The following is a 16,836-nucleotide window of genomic DNA, read 5'->3' on the forward strand; positions in this document are numbered from 1 at the left end:
TTTGGGGCCTTCCTGCCCTGGCCTCCTCGGGCAGGAGCTCCGTGCCCGAGGGTTGCCTGTACCCCGATGGCCGGTGTCTTTCGGCCCTGCTTCTTTGGCCCTGTTCCCTCGCAGGAACGGGGTGGAGCAGTTTGTTTTCACTTCCATGCCTTGCCTCTTGGTCTTGGACTTACTGGAGGAACTCTTGCCGTTCATGCTTTCATGGAGAAAGGGTAATCCCCTGCTTAGGGGCTGAATGACTTTCAGTACTCTTAACACAAAGTATCTTGTGCTTGTAAGACGTTTGTCCTCAAATAATCCCTGTAAAATGAGGTAACGTGTTATTCTTGCTTGGCAGCCAAAGAGCCAAAGGATGGAAAAAAATCAATCCGAAATGTAAAAAAAAAAAAAACAAAAACCCACAAACAAAAAACCACCCTTCCTACAATGTGCCTTTTCATGTCACGCTTGGGACTGCTTTTCTAAGTGTAGTTAAATCGTGTTCTCACGTTTCTCTGCAGCCGGGACAGCCAGGCGCAAATGCCTTTGTGCCAATGACAGCTGAAATTCTCAATACGTTCTTTGCCTCTGATAGGTGTGAGGATAATAAAGTAACTGTTATCTGACTCACAGTCAAATTACAAGAACTAGCAGTACCTACTTTAAAACTTTAGGCAAGACTTTGCAGAACCCATAGGAAGTTCTGGTCCCTAATCAAGAGCTTGCAATGCCCCATTCTTACAGAAGAGCACTGGCAAATACCATTCTGCAAAATACCTGTTATTACACAGCAATGCCATTTTATGCATTGGCAATAACAGCTGCCAAAACTAGTCTTACGAAGTCATTAACCTAAAGTGTCCTTGAATAATATTGAACACTCAGGCTGTGACCCAGTTTTAAATGTAACCTAATGAAAGATGCTGGCAAGCAACAGGAATTGCGGACTGGGGCAAGTGGAACAAGGTTAGAGTAATAACTTTACAATTACCAGGGCATGTTGTAGATACCCTTTACCCACTATCATGTTTTCTCTCCTCGATTATATGGCCTCTTATAAATGAGGATGGAATCTGTCCCACATTATGAAATTGTAGACCAGAATGCAGAGGGCACAGATCCTTGAAGTCTAATATTAGGTTTGCACGCCACTGAGTTACTCAGCAGGACCAAACTGATCTGAGTGAGATGCAAGGCTGCTACTACACTTGAATTAAATTAGGTCAGGACACAAAATACAAAGTTGACAATTCCTTTGTGCTCCTACGCTGCTGTTGTGCCAACTGCAAAAGAGAGATCTAATTAGCATAAGTTCACCAGCTAATTCTTCCATTTGGGGCTTTGTTTTAAACAAATTCAAGCTGCATAGTGAATTTGTATTGGGTCAGTGCTTTGTATCATGGAGCCTCATCATTTTTGATCTGGCATCAGGAGTGTTAAAGCTGGAATGACAATATCAAACCAGAGCCTAATTATTGCCTCAGAATTTGTGCTGGGTTGAACAGTTTTTCCCTTTTGCTACTTTCTTCCCATAACCTTCAGCTACATCAGTAACATGACCCAGGTCAGTGCACAGCTACATAAAACATCTGTGCTGGGTTAGGGGTCAACATGGAGATAGGGCATACAGCTGCCTCGCCTGGCAGTGGAGCTGGTGCCAGTTTAACCATTGATCCCACCAGAATTTTGGCTTGGCATAACCACGGCTTCAGCTCTTCAGCATAGCTAATCAAGATTGCATTTCAGTGCTACTTGTGGAAACATTCCAAAGTTTTTCTGAAGCTACTTGCTTCTCTCCTATTTGTGGCAATGTATATGTTGTGATCCCATTAGTGTCCAGTTGTATCAGTGAGATGATCCACATGGTCACATCATCTAAAGATGATGGTGGAAGTCATGAACTGTTGCTTCTGGTGACTGTGATCATAGACCAGCTTAACTCTTGATTTTCCCATAATCATGGCAAGACAAATTTCTTGCCACTGCTTTTCATCTTAATGTCATGTCTAGATACTTTCAAATGTGTTACTTGCCTTTGGTGTTTCTGAACTATCTGCTGTGTTCTTTCCACTCCATTGAGACACCCTCACACAGATCTCTAACTGTGGGTCACAGTTGCAACCATCCTGCAATTTTAAATGATGCCTCTGTTTAAACAGCTCCTATGGAAACCTTGAAGTGTTGTTTTCTGTTATTTTATATTATCTTAGTTTGTCTGCTTCCACAGTGAATTTAATTTCAGGGCATATTTTTCCTCACCTGTTTTCAAAAAGCTTGAAGGCTTCGAGCAAAAGGCTTTTTTTGAAGGCTCATGTTTTTACCTTCATCTTTCTTCTTTCATGCAAATTACTGCAACTTCCATTTTGTGCCAAAGATTTGAAAATGTATTTTCTTACGTTGACTCAGGAAAGCTCTTAATCCAAAACATATGTCCCACACAGCAGTCACTTAACGAATTTCATGTGGGTTTTTTTTTTTGAACTGCCATATACCTTTGTCAAGTTTATTAGATCACTACCTTTATTGTAGTTGTAGTGGTCTGTGTGTATAAGCACAAAGTTACAATGTATGTTTGCTCAAACACCAGAATGTCCTGCTTCTCCTAGCTTTCCAACAAACCCTCTGCCTTTAGATTGTGTCCTTGCTCTTGCTCCATCTGTGGTAGTCATCTGTTCAGTAAACCGGTTCAACTTGACAACTAGGCTAACCTTTTTTCTTTAGTTTAGTTTCCTGACAGGTTACTGAGTTGAAGGGTTAAAGAATGCCAGAGCTGGAGGGAGGTGAAGGCAGTAGGGAAGGGAATGGAACCTCGTACCTGAGTGGCAAAGTAAGCCATCCTGTGTAACTTCAAGAAAGATAAGGATTGTAGAGGGAGGCAGTATCTTTTATTATAGTAGCTGATATCGCAAAAGCAGAAGCAAGCTGTTCCTAAAACTTACTGGACATAGCTGCATTAATATTATTTCCTCCTGCAATTCTTGCTTCTTATTCTATATTGAAAAAAATCCCAGACTTACTTCCAATCCCCCTCATTTTCCATCAGTGTTCATAATGTTATTGGTGCTAGTAATGCTTTACAGGAGGTGAGGCATGTAGTTTGAACTTTTTTGAATGTGCTTTGCTTCTAGATTGCAAACAAGCATACTTTGTCCTTGTCTGTTGTTTCCCTTTCCTTCATAAAATCTGTCAATAATACACTCAAATGTTGAAAATTATTTTTTTCCTCTCCTTCATCTACTAAATACTAAATTCTTGTATCTAAGATACTAAGAAAAAGGGTGTGGGAAAGAGGGGAAAGCAAAAAAAAATCTTATCAGTGTTTATGTGTAAACAAAGGTAGCGTTGGCAGCACTTCAAATCCATCATTTGTCCTCAGGTCAGAGAGATAAATAGGAGCTTTTAAGTGATTTTTGTCTATCTTTCATTCTGATTCTTTGCTTACTCTTGTCCTTTGCTTTTATCAGTTCAGGTTTCACATCCCTGCACATTTTTATGGGCTATCATCACCTTCACTGAAATGGTTGCTCCCTAATTCTCTCAAGGGACTCTCAAGCTGCCAGTGCCTTTAGATGTTCTCTGTTTTTTTTCTCACTGTCACAGTCTTCTACCTACTACATGTCATGGATTGGGACATCATCAGTTATGTTTTGTTTGCTACAGCAATTGTCAAGGAAGACAAAGCATTTGGTTGCCCTCAGTTATGTCTGCAGTACTGTGGTTATCTGCTATTCCAAGTACAGGGAGGTGATAATAACTGCTGGCATATGCTGGCATCCTGTTGGTAACCAATAAATCCAAGCAGTCACAGAGGCATCTTTCTACAACTACTTCTTACCTAGCTACAGGTCGTAGTATTGTATCCCTGCCTCTATCAGAGAGTTCACTGAGTTACCCCAAGCTCTGCTGTTGGTTGTGACAAACAGAGGTATTCCCAGATGCTTGGCTGCTGTTTGTCATGGTGGACATCCTCCATTTGTTCTCAGACACAGAGATGTTCTCTGCAAGCCCCTCTCCCAGTCGACTGCAGTCAAGTGTCAGAGATCTTCAGTGTCAGTAGTATAACTGGGGAAAATACAGTTTTTAGAGTCAGTTGGGAGACTGGAGAGAAACACTATTTCTCATTACCTGGTTGTTCCTTTAAGTAGACATATTTCAAGAATGCTTTGGCAGAATACCAAACATTAGTTGGTTTAGTTTGTATAGTTACAGAAAACTTTTTGGAAATGCTTTAAAGGAGAATGCTGTCAAAGCTGTTTGTTTAGAAGTGTCTGGGTTTGGTTATCAATAAATCCCAAATTAAGCCAGCATTAGACCCTGAAATTTTACGTATTAAAACTTGCAATATCGCCAGATGCACTTCTGCAGAAAGAACAGTCAGGCCCTGAAGATTTTCATGCTTGATTTTCATTATTTTCTTTGCCTTGAGTGAAGGAAGAAAAAAACCCTGTGGTGTGGCTTCAGCAGATTCATAGAGGGATCTCGCTCCTTTTCTGGCGTTCCAGCTGATAATTTTAGATGGAATACTGACTTTGAAATACAGTCCCATTGCTAAATTTTAGGAAGCAGTGTACACAGCTCAAAAATACGTAAAATGTGTTGTGCAACGTTTCTTTTTGACATGCAGTTCCATCACCACTTTTTTAGTGTTTGGCCTCCAAATAATTGTTTCATATAATTTTGCATTCTCCTGGCTTTTTATAAATCTGATGTGAATTTTCAAGGAAATAAAGATAGAGCTATAGAAATATATATTTACATGGAAGAGAAAGAGAGAGTTTTCATACAACCTTGTATTAAAAATTTTGCTAAGATGTGTAACTGTCAATTCAGCCCTTTTTTAAAAGATTGTCGTTAGTTAGGCACATTACGCATCATTAATAAGCTTACAGGCTTACAAGCAGTAATCTACTAATAAAAATAAAATAGTTTTCTTTCTACTCCTTCTTATACTTTCTTAAAAACTTTAGTATATTAATTTTATAATGTAAGTAGGATCCAAACACACAGAGTTGTGGGAAAAATTAGTAGGGAAAACAAAAGCTGAACTACTTCAATAGTAACAAATCAGTGCTTATGGCTGAAAAGAAGGCAATGGTGTTCCAAGATGGTAGTGATTATGTCTAGCTAGATGGATGGGGATTTGTACTGTTGTGTGAACAATGCATATGAAAGACAAAGCTGTCTGATGGTTAAGCAATTCAAATGGTTCAGAAGTTAAACTTCCTTAACATGAATACTTTGAAGAATTTCCTTCACTCCCAAATCTTATCACCTTAGATTTTACAGAACATTAGCTGTAGAAAAGTCCCAATTTTATTGGCTGTGTAATGGTGCCTGAAGCAAGAGATTCTCTTTCTCTTCCCTGCACAGTACCCCGAACTCAGGCAGAAAATTCAGAAGGAAAACCAGAAGGGAAAAGGCTAATGTGATAGTTAAAGAAAATAACAAAGGCTAGAGGCAAACAGCAGCTGCATCCTACACTGACAGGGGACTGTAGCTCAGAAAATATCCTACAGGATTGAGACAGGGCTGGGTGATAGTCAGAAAAGCAAAAGGGGAGGACGATAGGAAGCACATCTGGGCTCAGAGGTGTACCTGCAGCCAATGTAGCAGGAGTTACAGACACATTGATGACAATAAGTAACACGTTGCCCTTGAGGCAGAGGCTGAGGTCTTTGCTGTCAAGTAACCAAGATGCACCTACACCCTGTATGGCATAAAGACATATGGCATGGCTAGTACCATGCAGAGATGCAAAAAAAAAAAAAAAAAAAAAAAATCTGACACTTAAAATATGTTGTTGTGTCTTACCGTGGTACTCCTTCTGAACTCAAACCTGTACCTTTCAGCAGGTGGAGCCACAGCAGTAGGTTACAGCATGCCTGTCTGGTTGCAGAGCTAGCATTCCTAGCATTCCTGTCATTAGAAAAGAGATCTTTGTGGCACCCTAAATTACTGAATAAAAACATGGTCTAAACAATCTGCATTGAGATTCATACTGGTCTTTTCTCCCGGTCCATTTTATCCAAAGGATTACTTTTAGTTCTGGTAAGCAGCCACAAGCCATAAAAAATTGAAGCAATAGGAAACACGATAATAAATAGCAATTAAAACATCATTATAGGTTTACTTCTCAAGGCAGAAGGAAATAGGGAAAACAATGCATTTTGATGTCAACATCAGCAGAATTTCTGGGTCTTGCTTTGAGTACTTAATCATCCTGACATCTAGGCAGTTTCATGGGAGTTTCAGCAATGAAACTATCCAGAGAAAACTTTTTCTTCAGGCAGACCCCACAGAATACTCACTTTTTTGGCAGCTTTCAAAACAATGTGATTTTATGTTGATAAATGCAGCATGGTAAACATACTCTACATTGTGTTCCATACTTCCCAGACATTTTTTCAACTTAAAATTTAAGTATTTAATTTAGACTTCATTAAACAGTTATTATATATTAAACAAATAGCAACTACATACTAAAACATATTTGCAGAGTATTATGACTGTGCAATAGGTCCATATCAATTTCACAGTTATGAATCTGTTGCATAACTTTTAATCCTTGGTGAATGTTTAATAATCAGTATTCAAATAACATACATTAACTGTCCTATTAAATCTAAATTAATTGTGGCTGAGGGAACATTAATTTAAAAGGTTACCAATTTTCCCAGCAGATCTGATCTTTGTTTCATATTTTCTGCTAAAATTAGTGTTAAAGACAGAGTAAATTTGTTTCATTTAGCATGTACTTACTAGGTGCTCTGAATATCTGTGAATCACATTCTGCCAGGCTTCTCTAACAGTGATATTAAAGATTCTCTCCCATTTTCTTCCAGTGTAATTAGCATTACCAGGAGATAATAAAATATCACATATTTGTTTAGGAAAAGTAATCCCTGTTGACTGAAGGACCTGACATTCAGCAGTTCATTAAAATCAGTGAGTCAAAATTTGTGGGATTTGCATATTTTGAGTTTACAAAATGGCCAACTCTCAAGAAGGGATGCAAGACTGGAAATTTTGGAAATAATTTTCTTCTTTAAATGAATCAGGATCACCACAGAATTGATCTAGAAGTGATTGTATGATTGCAGTCCTGTGCATAACAAACATGAGAAGCTGCAATAGTGCTGGATTTAGACTTTGGAGTCTAGAATTTGATGAAGACTGCAAAGTCATGAGCAATAACTGGCATCTGAGTGTTTTGATTTAAGAACTGAGATGTTTCATTGGAGAAAGGGACGAGACTCCTCAAAATTAATGCCAGAAGAAACTGGCATTGAGTCATGTAGTCTAAAAAATACTATCAATTCAATCCTGTGTTGCATTCTGCTATACTTTTCCATATTTAAAGTTCACAGGTTGTTATGCTTTGAATACTGGCACAACAGTGATAGGGCTTTCATTCTCTGGAATTCATTCAGCTTTACAAGACAAACTAATTGAACATCTCTGAGTAAGAGAGATGATGCTTAGCAGACTCTCCCTGGAGTCTCAGCCACAAGCTAATTGATCACTAGAAAAAGAAAGTATCCTTTATAGATGTTGTATGACACCATGTCATGACCACAGCAAAGAGACAAAATCAAACATGTTATTTTTACAAGACACATGACTTCCAAATATTAAATATGTAGTTTTCAACTGTGTTTGCTTTTGTGCAGACCTGTTGAGTTTGTCCAGTAATTTCTATTTTGCAGCATCTTGCAGCTGGGCTGTGTTCTCATAAGTTTACAATGCCATGTTCTAGTTTTTCTCCCACTCTGTAGCACTGCATGCCGAATGCATCAACTACCTGTCCCTAGCAGGCAAGTCACAGAACAGAATGGAGACTGGCATGGTATGCTGCATATGGTGAGCAGTCAAAGGATTGCTTTAAAAAGCACATTCCTGAAGTGCAGGCTAGCATTGAGCCTCTCTGGCTAGCTTCACATTTGTTGTGTAGAATCTTATTAGTTTGAGTCTGCATTTGCTTCAGAGAGAAAAGAGTGTTGGTGAGGACTTTTCCACAGCATTTTCTAGGGTCTTGATCATTCATTGCTCTCTCTTCCACGGAAGTTGAATGTTGAAGGAGCTGATGGCAGTCACTGCCATGGGAGAGTGCAAGCCTCATAATCTTGTGCAGTCTGAGAAAAGAGGGAGTGTTTAAAAAGAGTTAAATTGTGTTAGCTAAAGAAATAATATAGACAGATTTACTACTCTTTGCATTGTTTAGCTTTTCCTGGCTGACCATTGAATTTAAGGCCAAGATCCAAAACTTTGATGAGATTTAAGAAAAAATGTCTCTGTGTGTTGGTTCTCAGCTATTATATGTTCCTCTGCACTTTTCAAATAGTGTCCATTTTCTTTGTCTTGATAGGACTTGATTTTTGTTCCTCATATAAAGACAGAGATTACATCATTTCTGGCTCTTGCCATCTATTTCTTGTGGTACTGCCTTAGCACTGTTGTGGCCCTAGCTCTAAATTGGCTGGAGCAGTTATCTTTAATCTCAGCTGATTCATGATCCAAAAATACCAAGCAAACAACAGTGCCAACATTTTACTTTACTCTCCCTCTCACCGTGAAGAAATACACACTTATGGAAAACAGGGAAGTACAAGCAAAAGAGAGGGTACAGTCTTGTAAGCCAAAGATGGAAGCCACTTCTCAAGTCCAGTTTAAGCAGAACTTTCTCCTTTGCTCACTAAAGGCATTTGTAGACTGAACTAGATTCTAGATTTTATTAGTTAAGTGTTACTGTTTACTGCTGAGTTGAATATCCATCTCCATTTCTTTGCATCTAGAAACCAAGGGGAGCATAAATTAAATTACAGTTTAAAATAAGAGAATAAGTGATTGTTGAGGAAAGATGAAGAAGAATTATAGGCCACTAAATTTAACTTCAATACCTGACAAATAACTAGAACAATTAGTAAAGCAAGAGCAATCAGTATGTAAACAGCTTGAAGAAAACGCAGTGATAAATTGGTAACACATTTGTAAAAAGCACAAATCAAGTGAAACCAACCTAATTGGTTTCTTCGATGAAATAATGAATGCATAAAGCAAAAGTGGTACACATAGAATTTCTTAATATTAGTAAGACACTGATACTGGTTGCACATAGCATTCTGAGAAAGAAGCTAAATAAAGTGGGATTAAATGGAACCAACGTAAAATTAATACACAGGTAAATAAATCAAACACTGAGAAACTTTGTGAACACTTGAGCTGGTTGCTGGGAGGAGATCAGAAACGTTTTAGATGATCAAACATCTTACACAGCTTGATTTAAACAGGGGGTTTTGTTAGTTTTTTTTTTAAGATAACCCCCCCCATAAAACCGCATTAAGTGAAAGAAATACCTAAATAAAGAAACTGAGCAGAACAGCAAAAATGACAGCCATTTTGGTTCTACGCCAGCACCAGAATAGCTTACATCAGCACTGTTTTTCTGGTGCACAGCTGAGTTTCTTTATTTAGATGTATTAAATACTCCAAAGCCTATCTAAATAGAGCTTTGATTACTGCAGGATTATTTCAAATTTATTTATTGACATTGCTTCTGTTGACTGATATTTCTGTCCATTCGTCTATAAAAATCACACGATTCATGAAATGTTTATGCCTTTTTGTTGTGACTGAGTGAGAAAAGATGTCTAGAAGCGTCATGTGTCTCTGGGAACTTTTGCTCTGTTTTCTTTATAAAAGGTAATAAAAATTCTTATGATTATATATTTGTTTTTATCACAGCAAGTAGGCATGCTATTGGCAGTTATGGCATCTATGTGTTTTGGCACCTAAGAGAATATTTTGGATTTTAAGAATACAGAACAAAAACTTGTCCCAAAAGCTGATGTGACAAGAGAAATCAGGTGATAGAGACATGAGAGGCCAAGATATCAATTGAGAGGGTAAGACTTATAATCAGCAATTGTAGAAAGAACATCAGCTGTCTCGTTGTTGTCAGGGTTTGTCATAGGTACTAGAGGAAAGGAACATTTTTTAGAAGTCTTAAAGGAAGATTACCAGATTAGTTTTGCAGATTCTTCTTCCCAAGTAAGAAGAGCAGTAGACTCTTGGACAGAGAGTAAGTTAATCAAATCTGACAACAAAACACCAAGAAAAGTATTTTAGATATTAGAATAAAAATACAGTATTGAACAGAGACATCAGTTGTAAAAAGGGTTGAGATGCAGAGCACAGAGAATAAGCAGATGCAATTAACAAAGGGTTTTACACAAGAAAAAAGCAAATACCATTGTTTCAACTGTTTACAGTTGATTTTGTCTGCCTGTACAGTCTGCTGTAGTTTTTATTTCAAAGTATAATGAAGAGAACAGTAAGATATAGGTGACAAATGACATCCTCGTCAGTAAAACTTTGCCACAGTCATTTCTACACCCTTAATATAGACCAGATTGCATCAAAGTTGAAATAAATGCAAGATTACTTCTGACTTCCCCAGGGGGGGCTTTGCACTCATGGGCAGTGTACCTTCTAATTTCAGTCAAATACCACATGATATGAATAGTTCATTTTAAAAAGAGCAAGGATAAAATATCATTAGATAGATTTGGGTTACAAAATTGGGAGCTTATATTTAAAATAACAGAAAAATATGGCATTGATTTTTTTCAGGGCAAGTGTCACATGTAAAGATGCAAAGAATAAAGTAGTTCTGTTCTCCATAATGAATGCTACCTCAAATGTGCATACTAATACAATCACAGTATTATTGTAAGATAAATTTAAAAGTGAAAAAAAATGCAATAAAAATGACTGGTTTAGGGTTTTTCCCCTTGTAACTGAGTTTCTAGGCAGGAGCATTCACTTCATAGAAAAGAATGATGGCAACATTTAATAACCTACAAAAACAAATATATATTAGATTGCCAATACTGCTTGCTGAGAACAATATAGAAAATAGAGGCAAATTACAATGGAGAAATTTTGTTTATGATGAACAGATTAGACAGCAAACAGGAGTGACTGCGGAGTTGCTGTTACTGGAGATCCACATGGCTAGACTTGATGCTGCAATGTCAAAACAGAAGACATGAGATATGTTAAATTAGTCTTACCAGGCAGCAAGGGCTCTGTAAAACTTCAGCTTCCAATTCAGAGGCTACCACAATTTTTGAATATTCTGCCACTTAGAAGCCCACCTGCACCAGTGCCTATTTCTGGGGATGTAATGTGCCAGGCACTATTTACAAAAGTTGCTGGGAAAAGTACACCCCATCTGATGTTTCAATTTTTACATTGCAGCTAGTTCCTTGTAAATTTTAATAGATTTAAGTACTTAACTTTCTACTCTAGAACTAAAATAATTTATTATAAGCTATAATAGACTATATATTATATACCTAAACAGATTTATTCATAAATAACAACACTTTTACTTAAAAAAAATCCTAAACAACAATAACAGAAAAATTCCACATCAGCTGATTTAGGGACGTCTGGTCAGATCTTATAGCTCCTAGAAGATATAGAAGGGTACTCTTTTTCGTTGTTAATTGAGAAGCTTTGGTGTAAACATGTATGTACAAGTATACACAGATAAATGGTTCCTTAGGAGTTTTAATGTGTTTTTCAGATATACTCCACAGAAATGCATTTGCACATAAATGAACATAAGTAAGAATAGAAAACAAGACAACAACTATACATATGTCCTTTCTGAATGCCTCCAGCAAAAAAACCCCAAAAAACAACCCCACAACTGCATAAGGTGATGAGAGTTGTGTGATACCCTGAAGGTGAAGGAATTTGAACTAAAGCTGTATATGAAATTTCATCCTCAAGTGCTTATTGCTCATAATTACTATTCTCTGAGTGCCAGTCTACAGTGATAAACAGAAAATTCAAAACTTGGAAGATTTTTAAGTGAACTATTAGCATAATTTATTCTCAAAGACACACCTCCCACAAATCCCTACCAACAATCAAAGAGATACAGCTTCTTCTGAGGTGTAGCAAAGAGGACCATGCAGTGGCCTACATGCAGTGGTCTAAACTAAGAATAGAATCATAGAATAGAATCATAGAATAGTTAGGGTTGGAAAGGATATTAAGATCATCTAGTTCCAACCCTCCTGCCATGGATCAAAGACAATATCTGAGTAAGACTAGGTGTCACGAATAGGAAGATTTTAAACAGGCAGAATTGTGTTAACAAATTATACCTAGCCAAGGCAAATAGTACAATATGTGTTTTTTCACTTTCAATGAGTACAGTCAATCTAATTATTTGCAGTCTGAAAGAAAGCATTTCTAACATAGCCATGATTCAATCTTCTCATGAGACATACATCCAAAACATGCAAGGCTCTCAAATCATCTATGCTGTACTCAAATAAAACCCCTCAGAAAACTAGCTCTTGCAGATACTAGCTGTAGCAGAGGCAACCTGTAACACAGCTGTGGATGGCTGTATGGCCATGGCATCACCAAGATCAGTGCTAGCTTGCCATCTACATGTTTATGTGAATATTTAATAGATTATTAAGTACAATTGCTAGCACAATAGCAGTGCTAACACCACTGAAACTAGTTAGCTGAAACCCTAACCTCTGTAAGTGTACAGAGCTTATCACAACTTTCATTACAGCATAAATTTACTGCTGGAATTCCATCACTCCTTACTTGCTGTTGAGATTCCCCATTTCCTTGAAGTGCTTCTTTTTCAGTTACTGACTTTGCCTAATTTTATATAGAGTGAACAGACTTAATTACATGCAATTGTCAGCTTTGGTACCCACGGCTCCAACCGTTAATTTAGAGTGAAAGTTCATTCATTTGCTCACTGGAGGTTTAGTGCCTTCTTCTGAAACATCTGCTAATTGCTGCCACATGCAGAATATGCACATAGGTGAATGCACTGAATCCAGTCCAGCATATCACCTCTTATGATCCTAGCTGGTGAACAGGTTTCACTAAAAAAGCACTACCAGTGAAAATCCCAAGAGAAGTTGGGATGACCTTCTCAGGCCATGCCAGCAGGCACAGCTAAGCAGAACTGCATGAATTACAATTCTTTAATTCATGATGCAGGTAAAAAAAAATAGTATTGAAGGTACCTAAAGAGACTTCAGTTTACGAGAATATAAATTACCCTATACTAGTATGCTAGGATCTAGTCATATGTTTTAACATAGCATTACCTTGTTTGTATAAATAATAGCAGTGTGCTAACATAGGTATACTCATCTAAATTTCACTTGGGCCTCCAACTGCAATAACATCATTATGAATCAATAGTCTATTTTTACCAGGCTCACCCACTTTTCCCACTAGAAAAAGCCTTTTGTAATCCAATAAGGAATGATGACTATGGCTCCTAATTTTTGGAATATAAAGAGTAACTTATCCCACAAGATTTTCACAACCTTATGAAAGCTGAGTTCACCAAATACCCACCCCTTTGCTTTCACCACACATTACCCCACCAGTCTGAAATGCAGTCAGATTCTATCAAACTCTCATCAGGCAGGAAATGTATTGTTCATATACTTTTGTTTTAACCAAGAGTATAACAATATCTAATCCAATTCATGTTAAATAATCTAATCCTTTGTGATTTTGGAGGTGGGTAAAAGAGCTGTAAGTGTTAGCAAGTTTATATTTCTGGCTTAAAATGCCTAGGGTGCTTGAGCTGACAGTCTGTACATCTGCCTGCTTAGGTAGCATTTGTCAATGAAAGACCCTCATCCTCAGCATTTGTGCCCCAGGTGGACTGGCAAGTCATTGTACTCACATCTTCAGAGCATGCTCCAATTTTCCTAGGCTCTTTTCTGAATAGGGTATGTACTGTCAGGAGAACAACTCTTTCTTCATAAACAATGCCCATGTTGATGCCTGTATTGTTTATAAAGCTCATCTGTTTTATAGTCAAACAGTGTATTATATAAATGTGAAAATAAAATGCTTATATTAGGGTCTTAAAGACGCACAGCTGAAGACATCCTTCCTCTCCTAAATGCAAATGCTATTAAAATCACTTTTTTCAGCAATTAAAGAGCATTAGGTAGACTCTCAGTTAAGATAAATTTACCTCAGAAATGTATTCATCACTCTTAAAAAGTAAAGCCCCAAAGCAAAATGCACATAGTTGCCAGCAGCTTTAGTTAAAGCTAAAATTAGCCATGCTGATTAAGTGGATTTTGCATAACCTTAACTATTAATCCTTCATATTGGTCTTATTTTCTTTGAAAAGTCTGGAAGAACCAATAACCTAAAGGTTTATAGAGTCACTTTTTAATACTACTTAGTTAAGATTTAATCCTTTGTATAATAGTTAACATTGGCACCATCTTTTAATAGCCCAAGATTTCCAACATGCACTTGCTGAGCAAAACAGACATTTCAATTCCAGGGAAATAATGGCAACGTGCATAGAGCAGAAGAACTTTGATTTAAAGAATTAAGAAATGTACTTGCAAGAGATAAAATGGAGCTAACAGTAAATTAATCTCTCAGCTTTCACCATTTCTTTAAATAGTGTTCTTTTCTGTCTTAAATCTCTCCCCTTCCATTTTCTTTAACTCGGGTCCTTATTTTCCAACAGCTAGATTGCCTTCCATCTTACCTGCCTAAGCAAGGCGTAAATTACATTTTCCAGTGAGACCAATATGGAATTTGACTCCAAGTCTCTTTCTGAAAGTGGCCCCTGTTTTATAGATACTTCCTCTGAAAAGGCAAGGTAGTACTTCTTCTTCAATCATTCTGTTGCTGTCAGAGGGAAATTAAATTGCTGCCTTTAAAAGTTGAAATCGTTCCTGTTCTCAGATCAGGAAAAGAAGGAATAAGGTTGGTTGTTCTCCGTGAAGTGATATCATTGCAAACTTGGCTCTTGTTTAGGGCTGGTCCTGCTACCAGAGGGTGCTCTTCCTTAAGATTTATCTAACACATTTGGTTCAGATTTGCTTGAGGCTAAGAGTGCAAATATTGTTAGTTACCCAAGCTCAGCCAACACCTGGAAGCTCATTAGTTTACCGTAATTCCTTTGTGTGCCCCAGCCCTGCCTCAATGTTTCATAGCATTTGCTCATCTGCTTTTTTTTTTTACAAAAAGTAATCAACCTTCACATTTTGTAATAATTGGAATTTTCTGATATTTATTTTTTTAGCACCAATAATTCAAAGAGAGTTTGGCAGCCTCAGTGATCCTTCTTCCTTCACTTTAGAAATAATTAACAGAAATCCAAAAATGAGCTATTATAGGTAGCTGGTAATTATAGTTCACACCTCTGTTTTGCCAGTCAAACAATTAAAAAAATCAATTATAAGGCAAATTATTAATTGAGCACTAAACATTTTTACTCTTTTATATCAGTTAGTCTTTTTTCTTCTGTGTTCAAGCATTAATTCATTAATTGTTTCAAATATCACTTCATCAGCAGTAAACGCAGAGCAGCTGACAGTTTTGCTTTGTTTATATATTTGATCAATACAACCAGCTAAAACCTTTCAGATCACTGATCATGTCATGTTCTGCTGAGAAATTGGCCAGTAAAACTGGATATTAGGAAATTGATGACTTAGTGGTTCAAGGGTCAGTCTAGTAAGAAACTGAAGCTGACTAAAACAGAATTTCTTTCCCCCTTTGTCTTTTTTCTTTTTCAGTAGGTGGTCTTCTGAATGACCCATGATCTCGTCTCCCGTCTTCATGATGATTTTCCTCTTTATTAATGACAGATTGTTGTTCCATAGATCACCTTACTCTGCTGTCTGTACTGTGTTGTAAGAGTACTAGCAATGGTATTGTAGATGGGAAACATAATGACATTGATAGTTCCCTTAATGTTTTCTTTCTGTCCTTTTCAGTTATTTGTGAGTTTGTCAAATTTTCACCTTCATAGCTGAAATTTCTCTGATACGATCATTGACCAAAGATCGGTTTTATTCTAGGTCACTTAGAAAGTTTTAGAAAAAATTACATTTCATCCAACTTCGTGATCTTAAGTCATGTAACAGTTTGCTTTTTCTAACATGAAAGGTTCTGGATTTTTTCTAACAGAGCTTTAAGCACCAGTCTTATCTGAACACTTTGAAATTTCTCACATAGAACCCTTCATGTAGAAATGTTCTTTTCAATGCTTTATTACCAGTCTATTCCTATTTGATGGGGTTATCCAGATTACCCAAGCTATGCTTATTTTTCAGTGGTATGGGCCATGTGTGGAAAGAAACAGAATATTAAGAAACAGATGAAATTATGAGATGGCCAACGTTTGGAAACTTGAATTATTTCCTGTCATTTTGGTAAGGTTCCTCTTGGAATAAGTAGATGCAAACTTCTAACTCACTAAATGTTGCTGTGACTTCAGGGGAAACTGGCACCTAGGAGAGACTCCACAGTGGTGAAGGAATTGTAAAGAGACATAGTGCCTGAAAAAGTGAGTAGGATAAGTGAGATCATGGCAGGTTACAGGTATCAGATGCTGTGAGTGGTGTAATGGCATTACTCCATAGATTTCCCTGAATTAGGCACAAATAGCCAAACAATTTTTTTGGCTATTTCCAGTGTTAAAAAAAACTTCCCTTCATTTATCGTAGTGATGAATATCTACACTATATATACTCAAATACAGTTTGAGAAGAATCTGTATGGAAGTTTTAATGATTTTTAAGAGGATAAATTTTAAAGTGCTGGGTGGACAATGAAAGAAATAAACCACAATGGAAAAAAGTGCAAGTTTTTTGGTGCTGTTCAATGCAAAAGCTATTGTTTGCAGATAAATTTGCTACATGTGTTAAAATTCTAGTTCTAGTCAAATACTTATCCACCCTCTTAGTAGATTGTGATCACAACTCACTTCAAAAGCAGTTATAATTATGTCTTATATAAAATCACCTCTTTCCC

At 37.1% G+C, this 16,836-nt stretch overlaps 1 protein-coding gene across 1 annotated transcript in view; it reads left to right on the top strand.

Moving 5' to 3' along the window:
- Window positions 1–66: 66 nt before the first annotated feature.
- Window positions 67–16,836, top strand: part of LOC104411292 (cytosolic beta-glucosidase-like) — a gene marked incomplete at its 3' end in the record, with an annotated part of 38,284 nt that continues 21,514 nt past the window's right edge. The window contains 1 exon segment of the mRNA XM_010021678.1: window positions 67–212. Coding sequence (XP_010019980.1) covers window positions 67–212 — 146 coding nt within the window.

This window comes from Nestor notabilis, unplaced genomic scaffold (assembly GCF_000696875.1).
Source record: "Nestor notabilis isolate BGI_N333 unplaced genomic scaffold, ASM69687v1 scaffold309, whole genome shotgun sequence".
Lineage (NCBI taxonomy): Eukaryota > Metazoa > Chordata > Aves > Psittaciformes > Psittacidae > Nestor > Nestor notabilis.